The sequence below is a fragment of the Callorhinchus milii genome, unplaced genomic scaffold, assembly GCF_018977255.1.
Source record: "Callorhinchus milii isolate IMCB2004 unplaced genomic scaffold, IMCB_Cmil_1.0 Scaffold16, whole genome shotgun sequence".
NCBI classification, from domain to species: Eukaryota; Metazoa; Chordata; class Chondrichthyes; order Chimaeriformes; family Callorhinchidae; genus Callorhinchus; species Callorhinchus milii.
Genome location: NW_024704757.1, coordinates 9538221 through 9549911, shown reverse-complemented (window position 1 = coordinate 9549911; position 11691 = coordinate 9538221). Strand labels below are relative to the sequence as shown.

The window sequence follows — 11691 nt, the reverse complement described above, 5'->3', positions numbered from 1 at the left end:
GGTGTGTGTGTGAGGGAGGGAGGGTGTGTGTGAGTGACTGAGAGGGAGGGTGTGAGTGAGTGAGGGAGTGAGTGAGGGTGTTTGTGAGTGAGAGGGAGGGTGTGAGTGAGGGAGGGTGTGAGTGAGGGAGGGTGTGAGGGAGTGTGTGAGTGAGTGAGGGTGTGAGTGAGTGAGGGTGTGAGTGAGTGAGGGAGGGAGGGTGTGAGTGAGGGAGGGTGTGAGTGTGAGGGAGGGAGGGTGTGTGTGAGTGACTGAGAGGGAGGGTGTGAGTGAGTGAGGGAGTGAGTGAGGGTGTTTGTGAGTGAGTGAGGGAGGGTGTGAGGGAGTGTGTAAGAGAGAGGGAAGGTGTGAGTGAGTGAGGGTGTGAGTGAGTGAGGGTGTGAGTGAGGGAGGGTGTGAGTGAGTGAGGGTGTGAGTGAGTGAGTGAGGGTGTGAGGGAGGGAGTGAGGGTGTGAGGGAGGGAGTGAGGGTGTGAGGGAGGGAGTGAGTGAGTGAGAGAGGGTGTGAGTGAGTGAGGGTGTGAGTGAGGGTGTGAGTGAGGGAGGGAGGGAGGGTGTGAGTGAGGGAGGGAGTGAGTGAGTGAGGAGGTGTGAGGGAGTGTGTGAGTGAGGGAGTGAGTGAGGGAGGGAGGGAGTGAGTGAGGGAGGGAGGGAGTGAGGGTGTGAGGGAGTGTGAGTGAGTGTGTGAGTGAGTGAGTGAGGGAGTGAGTGAGTGAGGGAGGGAGTGAGTGAGTGAGGGTGTGAGGGAGGGAGTGAGGGTGTGAGTGAGTGTGAGGGAAGGACATGTTGCCTGCTGCTCAGGCTCTCAGGTAACAGCTTCTGCTCCAGCCTTTCTCCCTCTGCGTTTCCCACACTTCCCTGTGTCCGAGGGTCCGCGGCAGCTCCGGCCGCTCACACTGATGATAGCAATGGCTCATTGCATTGCAGTGAGTTGACCTGTCGGCATTGCTGGTGCGGTGAACCTCACGTGAGCGGTATCCTGGGGGGGGGGAACCGCACATTTCGTGTGAACTTAAGCCAAGTCTTGAGTTACGTGAAACTTGTAAACAATGGGGAATTTTCGATAGGACTTTGGCAGACGTACAACTGGGGTGATTATCCGAGTTACACAGATCAGACTTATGCGAGTTTTACTGTAGTTCACTCTTAACGATATGTTGTGTTGGGGGGCAGGACAGGCACTGTGTCTCAATGCAGGTTTGGGCTCAAAGGGGTGTTTCCGTACTGTAAATCACCCAACCGCCCGTAAGCCACTACACCAACGTTATGGTTATGGACTTGCTGGTTGGTGTAGACTCACCCCCCCCTCCTCCCGAAGGTTCGCTCTTAATATGCCTTGAGATGGAATAACCCTTTTGTTGCTGATAGTTGCGACTGAGACTGATGGTTGGCCATTTTATAGGCTGATCTCATTACTTCAGGAAGCCATTGAAGAATGCACGAAGGAAGAACAGAAAGTGGAAGAAAAGCTGAAATGTTACCGGCAGCTTTTGAATCCCTGGTAAGACCTTCCGTTTTCAAAAGAAAAAAGCGCTCCGAGATGCTACCCGGCGTGAAGGGCGTTATACAAATGCAAGTTGTTGTTGAAATCGGGATATGTCGCAATGTTTTGAGTGGATTATTAAGGTCTGGTTCATGTTTTTCCACAGGAAGCTCAGTGCTCTGGAGAGGCCAGCAGAGGACAAAACCACAACCGACCACACAGGTGTGCCAGAGATCTTTGTGTTATTGTGTTACTCTCCTCTAAGACCGCACCTTCAGTTATCCTCCTAACCCTATCCTCCCTTCTCTCCACCCTTCAGGATCCCAACCCCCAACTCGGGTAAAAATCTTTGACTGTCCAGCACTTGGGACATCCTCCCGATGAGAAAGGCGCTATACAAATGTAATTTGTTGTTGTTATTGGATCTTAAAGAAAAGTTAGGAAAAAGTCATTGTCCCGTCTGCCAGTTCAAGTTGGATGCCAAATTAATTGCTCAGATGAAATCGGTCATTCCCTTTATGGCCGTTTGTGGCACATTGCTTTCCACATGCTGGCTGCTGGGCTCCTCTACAAAATAAACAGTCACTTCACGTGACAGTAAATCCTATGAAGAGCTTTGAGACCTCCTCCCTGCGTGAAAGGTGTGATATCTCATATAGAATTGTTATTATATTATCGTAAAATTGGAATAAGTTACATCTTTTTATTTAGGTTCAGACATTGCTGAGCCTGGCCCAACTGCTGGAGAACTGCAGGAGCTGGAGTTGCTGAACAAAGCCCTGACCAAAGCCCTGAGGATCAGAAAGGCCCACTGCACAGCAGCCGAGGAACAGCCACTCCGGACGCTTGCCACCCAGGATAGCCCCGCCCTGACCAAGGACCCGAGTGCCAGCGTCAAGCAGGAGACATCCCCGCCATCCAACTCCAAAACAAAGGCTTTATCCTGTGATGCACGAGTGGGGGCAGGCAGTGCAGCAACTGGCTCTGCTACTGGTGAACTTCCAGCATTGGGATCAAGAGAGAATCATCCAGCAAGCGGTAGACCGCCATTGAAAGCTGGCCAAATGGCATCCAGAAAGACCATGCCTGCCACTGTGAGGGCTCCATATAAAACTCAGCCTGACATCAAGAAGAGCTGGGCAACAGGAGCGTCTGGGCGGTCGGTGAAAGCAAGCTGCAGGAGCACAGCCCCATCCAGGAGCACAGAGTTCAAAGAGGACTCCGTCTGCGTGGGCAAGTCTGGGGGGCAGCACCGTCCCAGCTCTGGGAAGAGGGCTCCGGGTAGGTCTGTGCCTCTCGGATGGTCCGGAATCCGGGCGCCCGCGGAGGATAAGATGCTTCACAGCTCAGCGTCCGCCGCCGTTGACCAGCCGCGCATTGGGCGTGAGGTCACTGCCCACGGGGGCACCTCACTGGGTACCGGCCGGGCGAAGAAGCAGCCGGAGGTGTTCTCATTGCAGGGAGCTGGGTAAGAGGTGACCGGCGGAGCACGATTGTAGGGCAGCCTTGTTCCAAAGCTTCCATTATAGCGCAGCTTTGCATTTAGAAATGATGTCTTGTGGACCCTACTGACAGGAAACTGGCTGTTGTCCAGAACTTGACTAGCTGCTTTCTGCACCAAAAAATAGCCAACGTGCAGGTTATGAGGTCACCACTGTACGTTAATAATTTGAAAGGAGGTGGTAAGAGAATAGTGTTTATTTCATAAAACAAACAGTACAGCTCACTATCTATAATTAACTTTATGACATACAACAACACAATAATGATACGACACAGATATACAAAACAAATAATTGAGAAACAACAGCATGTACTCAGGAATTGCTCAGTACTCCAGACAAAACAATAAGCCCGAGAACGCATCTCAGAATACACAGCAGAGATCTGCCCCTGGAAACCCCTCAAGGACAATTGATTCTGTAATACAAAGAAACTCAGACTCTGTTCCGTATTCCAGACCGAACAATAAACCTGAGACCACACTTCAACATACACTGAAGAGATCAGCCCCTGAAAAAATCCCTCAGGGACAACTGACTCTTGTAATACCAACTCTTGATAGAGACTGGTGCCCGTTAAACCCTCAGACTTAACCAGTCATGCACAACAATATTTAACCAACAATGATAACACAAATCGCTGTGAGTAGCTCCTGCAAACTTGACAGAAACAATCGGCTACTAGTCCAGCACCTCACTCGTACTGTCTAACTTGACTTCTGCGTTTCAAATTTACCAACCACTACTACTGTTATTTCTCTGGCTAACAAACAGACCTGAAACATATTACCCACTTCTCCTCTTTCACTTTTAATGGTCACTTTCTTACTGGAGGTAAATTCCCTCACCCCTGTACATATACATAGATACAGTGGAATCGATATCGATATCGATTCCACTGAGAAGTGCGCTGACCCTCCACACAACTCCAATTATTCCAAAGTTACATCTTTTATGTGTTTCTAACTCTACCTCCCCTGGTCACAGAGATAGCCCCCACCCTTTGCAGGCTGCTTTGGAGAGAGAGAGAGATATGGACAACTTCTGGGCAGCCATCTTCTGCTTGCTTCTCGGCCTTGAGATAGGCAGATGTCTGAGGCTGCAGCCTTTTTGTGGTCCATTGTTCTTACATCTGTGCTCAAGGACCCGATCGCTCATTATCTCAGAGGAGTGAACATCTTCCCAGGAAAATATGAAATGTAATCAAGCTAACCTCAACCCGTCCAGCAAAGCTACTTTTAACCCCCAATTCTTCTGGAACATTTGGTTGCTGCTATCAATATACCAATGTATCCCGAGGTGATAGTCAGTATATTTCAACCTTGGTGATCTCCATCATATAGTGCAGTTTGCCTGTATGTATGAGACTGGGCAGATACAGCTTTACATCAAACCCTCTCAGTGACCTGAGGAACGTTTACCTGCTGACCTGTCAATTCTCTTTAACATTCTGTCTCTTTGCCTTTCTGTCTACCTCAGTCTCTGCCTATATTGTGGCTCGGCCTGTCTCAATCCCTCCCCTTCACAAATAACAAATTGGTGAATAAATCGCAGTCTGGCTACTGGGTTCATGTTCCTGGGAAACTCGTGTGGGTGGGTATAAGTGATTGAAACAATATTTTTGCTCTGAGAGCCAGTGAAGGCTTGTTGGGCCAAATGGCCTCCTTCTGTGCTGTAGAATTCTATGTTTCTGATTATTTTTGGCAGCATCGAAGGCTGGACCTGGAGCTAGTCATGAAAGATCTTTTAACTTTCTCAGGTCAAAGTTAAAGCTTCCCATGGAGTGGAGAAAGCAGAGGGTGAGAAACACACGGTAAGAACGCGCTGAGCACATTCCACAAACCACTGTCCAACCCAACAGTACAGCCTATTCCCTCCGCTCTTCAAACTCTGGGCAGTTGCTTTCTCCCCAAACCCTTCACTCCGCCATTGGTGGCCAAGTCTTCAGCATTACACCCCAGATTTCCAGAACCGATTTACCTTGTTAGCTCTCTGCCTTCAAAATCCACTGAAACCAGCTCTTTGACTGTCATCGTCTTTAAATCACAAGATCGGCTTAGATAAAGGAGTCCCTGGAACCAACCCGATCTCATCTTTCCAGAATCCCAGCCGTCACTACTCCTGCCTCAGTCCTCAGTCTGATTCCATGGCTTGGGGTTCATCACTTGATTTGTTAAGCACTTTCTAATAGTGAAAGACACTATAAATGCAAGTTGTTGGTGCAGTAAAGAGACACAACCAAGTAAGAACTTTAAAGGGGTGGTTATTGCCATTGTCATTGCCGACTCTGCGTATTGTCCAGCGGGTGTGATACGCACTTAAAACTAAGGACCTCGCAGGATCTGGCATGACTCGCCTCTTAATGATGCAACTCCTAAACGGGAATATTCCCATTGAATCACTGGCTAAACTGGTTCCTAGCTGTGTTTTTGAATAACATTGGACTTGCCTCTGCATTTTTGTCCTTGGCTAGATTATTCCCAAAACACATTACTCTTTGGGTAACTAACTGCTTCCTGACACATGTTCTAAATTTTGTTTTCATCAGTTTCCACGTGCCAATTTGGTCCCAAATTCAGAGGAGTTCTGTGCAGTCGGCCAGCACTCACAGGGTCTGGGTTGTTGCTGTCTTTCACATAGGAGCCTTGCAAGCAATTGAGAGGTGATTGGCCTCTCACTGGCCAAGGGCAGGATGCTTATCTACTGCACCTTCAGTGCCCAATGTGCTCTGATGTGACTATTGTTTCTGGTGGGTGAGGAGCTCCTCTTCACATTTTGACCTTTCTGTTTTGGGTATTGGAAGATTCAGGGTAACAGGAGTCTGGAAGTGATGCAAACACCAAACTGTTACAGAATTAGCTGCATTGAGTTCTTCGCTCCCTGGTGTGGGGTCTGTGTATGTGTGCCTAACCGATTCTGGCTGACGGAGTGGTTCATATGTGGCACATAGCACAGATTGCCCAAGTATCCTACAGTCTTCTCCACTCCCACCCAAAGAGTGATTCTCTTGGCCATCCCTCCATGTGGACAATCTCCTGGCCTCTGTCCATCACTGCCACCCAGTGGCTCAAGTAGGGATCATAAAAATGAAAGCATTTTCAGCTCAGTGGTGCTATCCTAACATAGCACCCTCCACAGGCAGGTGGCTGTTCTTGATGGACTGCTCAGCTGCCGGCTTGGACTTTATTTCTCTCTTGTTCTCCAGCCTGTGGAAGAAAGTATCGGCCATTCAGACCGGAGACAGCTCAGAGACAACATGCTTCATACAGAGGCTTCAGTCAACGGTATCCTTATTTGTTCTTGATAAACGAGGCAGAGCTGGGACCTCTCGGCACAAAGTAACATTAATAACTTTTCTGTTTATTGGTACTTCTTGAACATTTAGATTAGCGTCAGCAGAGAGATAGTCAGTAAGGCAGATCTCAGACTGGGATGAGAGATTGTGCTGGATTAATATTAATAATAATAATCCTTGCATTTGATATCGCGCTTTTCACGTCTTCGAGTGATTCAAAGAGCTTCAAACAATATACTGTAAAGTGAATTGACGGTATATTTGTGTGCAGAAGTAGTCAGTAACTTAAGAGTAATCCTGGGAGGCATTACTGAGCAAGAGAGCTGTTTTAACATCAGCAGCAATAAATTCAGTAACACGGGAGCTGGCTGGAAATTGAGTTGCTCAGCCGGACAGAGCAGGGAGCTGGAGTAACTTTAACGACATGGTGTCTGGGAATACCTGTCAATTCCGCTCAGTTGCATAACTTCTTGTCTAACATTTTCAAGCCAACATTCCAATGACGTCATCAGCAGTTACTTTGTTTATGATTATTATTAATAATAACAATCCTTGCATTTGATATGGTACCTTTCATGTCGGGAGGAGGTCTTAAAGCGCTTCACAGGATTTTACTGGAATGTGTAGGGACTGTGTATTTTGTAAGCGAATGAGGGAGCCAGTTTGCTCAATTTAAACCATTGGAGCTCATGGAAAAACCACGAAGTGAGCTACGCTCTGCACTTGTGGATGTGTCTTGGTGGCTGACTGCCTCGGACCAACCGCACGAGCTGCAGCTGTGAGTGCGGATACAATAGGTGAAAGGGCACTGAGCAGGCAACCTTCTTTCCCCCACCACTTGTGTTCATGTAAAGAACCAGCTGTGTTCAAAGCGTATACATGGTTTGTGTGGGATGCGCTGGGGTTTTATGTGGTTTTACTGAATCAATCTAGTGTTCGACTTCTCCAATCTCTCCCCCAATAAAAACGTTCCTTAATTCTCAAGGTTGAAAGGTGCTAAGTAAATGAAATTTATTGTTGTTCCTTAATGTCAGACTTAAGTTCCAATCCGAGCTTCCCACTGTGAGTCGTGCCGAGATCAAAGACAGATTGGAAGACATCTGTGACGTTGGTGTGAGAGTGGATGAGTGTGTGCGTGCGGACCTCCTGCTGCTCACCTCAGGTACATAACTCCTCATTGTTGGCTGCTTTGCTCTCCGGTCTCTGTTCACATGTTGGCCATCTTCAAGCTCCGTAAATATCTCATGTTCTTACCCTGAAGGCTGTTGTTTTGACATTTAAGATGGTGTGGAATCTTGCCTTACACTCGCTCCTAATTTGGAAGGCTTTTTTTTAAAGAACTGTGGTATCCGGACTTCAAATTAAAACTGAATTGAAGGCTGTTCCAAAATTCCAACTTAAATTGTCAGGTGATAGACGCAAGACTATGACCGTGAGGACTTTGGGATCTCAGGATTTGCAATTGATCGTTCAGCGAGTGATCACACATTGCACAACTCACAAAATTACATTGAATCTGCAATTTAGAGGAACAAAGTTTCTAACAGCAAAGTTCCTAACTTTGTTCGAAGGAATAAACTTTCCCATGCAAGGAAACACCGGGTGAATGAAGAGGAAGGTTCTCTCTCATGTTCCATATTATTATTATTATTATCCTTGCATTTGATATAGCACTTTTCACGTCTTCTAGACGTCTCAAAGCGCTTCACAGAATATACTGTAAAGTTAATTGACTGTATATTTGCGGGTGAAACATAGTTTCTGTCCCAGGGATTCGGCTGCTCAACACTGCCCATTGTTGCACTGAGAAACAAAGCCCAGGATGGTATCCGTGAGGTCTGCACTGAGTTGAATGTTCTTACTTGGGGCAGCAATACCTGTGCTACATTTGCCCTGAGTTCCGAACAGGAAATCTTAGCAGATGTTTCTGCCTTTGCTCTCTTTGTAAAAAGAGTTGTAGGTATGTTTATGTGGACATTGAGTGTTGCTGTTTGTGAAAGCAGCAGCACTGGGGGTGTCTTCTGGAGCCTGCAATGAAAGTGATGGTACATATCAACTGGCTGCTTGTCACTGAGCATTCTGACTGCACTGATAACCTCTCACTATTTGCCAAAGGTCTAACAACTTGGCAGCAGGAATATAAGCATCTCCAAACCCTGACCAGTTGTCAGGAAACTGTATCGAGCCTCCTTCACCAGATTCAGCAGTTGCGGGATGGTGAGTCCATTTTTTTTTAACCTTGATGACGTTTAAGTCATCAAGTAATGATTTAAGTAATGTAATTTAAAATAATTTAAGTAATGAAGTGAACATTGTATTGTGCAGCTATGTGAATTTTAGTGACTTTTCTTATTGTTAGTTTATGTTACAATGTGCCTTGTACAGAGTCCTGTAGCTCAGTGGTTAGAGCACTCGCATTGCAAGCGAGACACCCGGGTTGATTCCAGGCAGAGGGCGAAACCTTGGGCAAGTTTCCTTACTCCACACAGAGCCTAATAATAATCCCTCATAAAACCAAAAACAATAATAAATTGGTCATTTTCAATCTACGACTGTTTGTGGGACATTGCTGTGCGCGATTGGCTGCTGCATTCGCCCACAAATATACAGTCAGTTCACTTTACAGTGTGTTCTGTGAAGCGCTTTGGGACGTCCTCCCGACGTGAAAAGCGCTATATCAAATGCAAGGATTATTATTATTATTATTAAGCCATTTAGATGTAGCAAGCACAAGGGTATAGGGAGAGTCTGTATTTTTTGTTTGATCGCAAAGTGTGATACTGTCCTCTCTTTACACACAACCTTTCCAAGAGGCAAGTAGGAGTGATCAGGGATGGGAGTTGTGGCTGGTTATCAATTCTAGCTCCCCAGTTGAGATGAGTTAACTCACTGTGGTACCAGTAAACTGAACCAGCGGCCCCTCTTTGGCTACATGGCTCAGCGGTGCACTACGCCTGGGTCACGTTCCAGACGTGTTAACACAAGATTTTTGTTTGATCAGCTGGGTATCTGACACATGCAGAAACCCGTCACCACGTTTAAGAGTGTCCAAAGCAAGTTGAGAATTCCATGCATCCCACCTAAACATGGAAATCCCAGAGATAGATTGTCAGAATGGAATGCACTCTGTCTCCCTGGATGGACACATTGTGCTTACCTAATTCAGGAAAGTATTAGGCGCAGGTTGGCAAGAGCCAAGACTTGGGGACCCCAGATGTGCATTGGGGTCCTGAGGTACTGCTGGAGTACAAGATTGCTGATGCAGGTTCTGAGTATAAGATGGATTTATTACATGTCAATGCTTTGAATGTGTCTCTTTCTTTGTGAGAGTTCTCCTGGATCTGTGCTGACTCATATTATCTTTCGGTCTTGAGCTGAGGCAAAATGGAGAATGATGTGGAGCCATTCGGGGCCCAGGTTAAGGCGCTGCCCACGCAGTAGGACTTCTGAGACACCTCTTCTCATCTACTCCAGCCTGCAGGAGCTGAAAGAAATGGAGACTCTCAAGCACCAAGTGAAAACTCTCCAAAGACAGATCCAGATCCAAAGGGTAATAAAGCACTTTCCAATTCACATCAGATCTGGCCCATTCTTGTTGCCCAGCAACTGGTTTTGGAATTGAGTCTTTCAACTTAACAGAGCCTGATGTTTCCATTACAAGTCAATAATACAAGGGCAATGGATTAGTTGTTAATTGAGAACATCTATACACAGGAACTTGTTTCCGTTTTTACACACTCTTCACAAACATTTGAACATGCTTTACACATAGTACATAATACACATGTCACAAATAACACACCGATTGATACTTGGTTCACACATGACGCACACACATTGAAAAATGGTTTACACATGGCACACACATTCAAGCTCACATTTACACATGGTTTGCATATGCCCCATAATATACCCACATGTATGCCCTGCAGGGAGGGTAAATATAAGCCATTCTATCCCGTTCTCTGGAACTCATTCCCAGTCTCTCCAACCTGTCCCATCCAAACCCACTTTCAAAGCACACATCAAGACTACTTTGACCACCTTTTCAGTCATTCCCTCCCAACCCACTTCAGCTCCCACCCCCCTAGCTCGGGTAATGTAAAGCTGTTTGAGAAATCCTCTGAGGTGAAAGGTGCTACATAAGAGTAAATTGTATTGAGTCTTGTGTGGCAAAGGACCTAGTATGGCTGACATAATGCCTTGGGCAGGTAACCTGGCAACATTGGTTGCCCAAATGATGCTGTGTGAACAGCCATTTGGCTGAAGTACCAGAAGAGTGAGACTGTGTCCAGGATGAAAATGTCATGCAGGGAGACGTGCTTCTAACTCTTCTTTTCTCCCCAATTAAGGTTATGGCTGAGGAATTGCTTCCAATCTTGTTCTCTTTGGAGCTGCAGGAAGACACCTCATCCTTGTATCTCCTCTATCGAGCTATGTATTGCCAGCTCTGCGAAGGAGGGCAACAATTCCCTACTCTCGTGGTGGATAACATTCCCGATTGAGTGGCTGGGAAACTAACTGATTCAGTGGACAGGAAGTAGAATGAGATGCGATTCAAAAAGTTGGACTCCAGGAACAAAATTTGCATTTCACTCAATAGACTGCACAGGATTCTAGCCTTTCATAGACTTGTATAAAGAATCACTTGTTCTGTGCTGTTTGTACACAGCTCTGCCTCTGTTTTCATTTGATATCAATTGAGATTCGAAAAGAAAATGCAATTTGTTCCTTTAAATCTTTGGGTGCCTTAGGACAGCAGATCCGACAGCCATCTGGAGAGACTTCAGAGCCACACTGGACCCAGCAATATATCCAGGACCCGTACGACATGTGCTTAAGGTGACAAGTCAAATTAACAGCTCTCTCTTGAAGAATGGTCAGCTCGACTCAGTTTGAAGCACCATGACGCCCACCTGAACAGGCAGACGGAGCCTCAATTTAACGTCTCATGTGAAGCACGGCACCTCCGACCATGCAATAAACCCCCAGCACTGCATTGGAGTGTCAGCTTAGTACGTTATTATTTTGGATTAGACTTTAAACGGATACTGTCTGCTTGTTACTCGCTGTTAAATATTGTGTGCCCATAATTATTGCATGGTCTCACTGACTCAGTGCCTGCATTTGCAGTTTGTAGAGTTAGAACTCAAAATCAATACACGTGTTGTGAGCAATGACGCGATCAACACTCTGGCATATTGGTGTTGTCTGTCTCTCTCTGGTAATGGAACACTTGCCCATATTTTCCCTTCTGTTGGAAACACAATCTGTCATTTTTCTTCACAGTTTAATTGATATTGCTGAACATAAATTAGCCCTGTGCAATTCATGCTAGCCAGTCCATTTCTTTAAAGAAAATCCCAGCCTTGGAGCATATAAAGAGCTTTCTTGTCCTCCAGTTCCTGTTTT

At 46.3% G+C, this 11691-nt stretch overlaps 1 protein-coding gene across 2 annotated transcripts; it reads left to right on the top strand.

Annotated features, from left to right (window-relative positions):
• Nucleotides 1–729: 729 nt before the first annotated feature.
• Nucleotides 730–11480, top strand: tedc2 (tubulin epsilon and delta complex 2). Of its 2 annotated transcripts, none has more exons than XM_007893602.2 (10): nt 730–808; nt 1402–1500; nt 1649–1704; nt 2194–2763; nt 4692–4797; nt 6190–6268; nt 7321–7441; nt 8395–8496; nt 9654–9829; nt 10632–11480. In XM_007893602.2, the coding sequence occupies exons 1-10, from the start codon at nt 783–785 to the stop codon at nt 10782–10784; spliced, it is 1488 nt and encodes a 495-aa protein (XP_007891793.2). In that variant the 5' UTR covers nt 730–782; the 3' UTR covers nt 10785–11480. The 2 variants fall into 2 exon arrangements, with proteins under 2 accessions (XP_007891793.2, XP_007891790.2); XM_007893599.2 differs by having other exon boundaries at nt 2194–2950; nt 4744–4797.
• Nucleotides 11481–11691: the final 211 nt, after the last annotated feature.

What these genes read in the sequence shown, in the direction of transcription:
- tedc2 (XM_007893599.2), top strand. Translation starts at nt 783, where the DNA reads ATGTTGCCTGCTGCTCAGGCTCTCAG. An exon ending in AACCACAACCGACCACACAG is followed by an intron (nt 1,705 to 2,193) that starts GTGTGCCAGAGA and finishes CTTTTTATTTAG; the next exon opens with GTTCAGACATTGCTGAGCCT. An exon ending in GATTCAGCAGTTGCGGGATG is followed by an intron (nt 8,497 to 9,653) that starts GTGAGTCCATTT and finishes TTCGGTCTTGAG; the next exon opens with CTGAGGCAAAATGGAGAATG.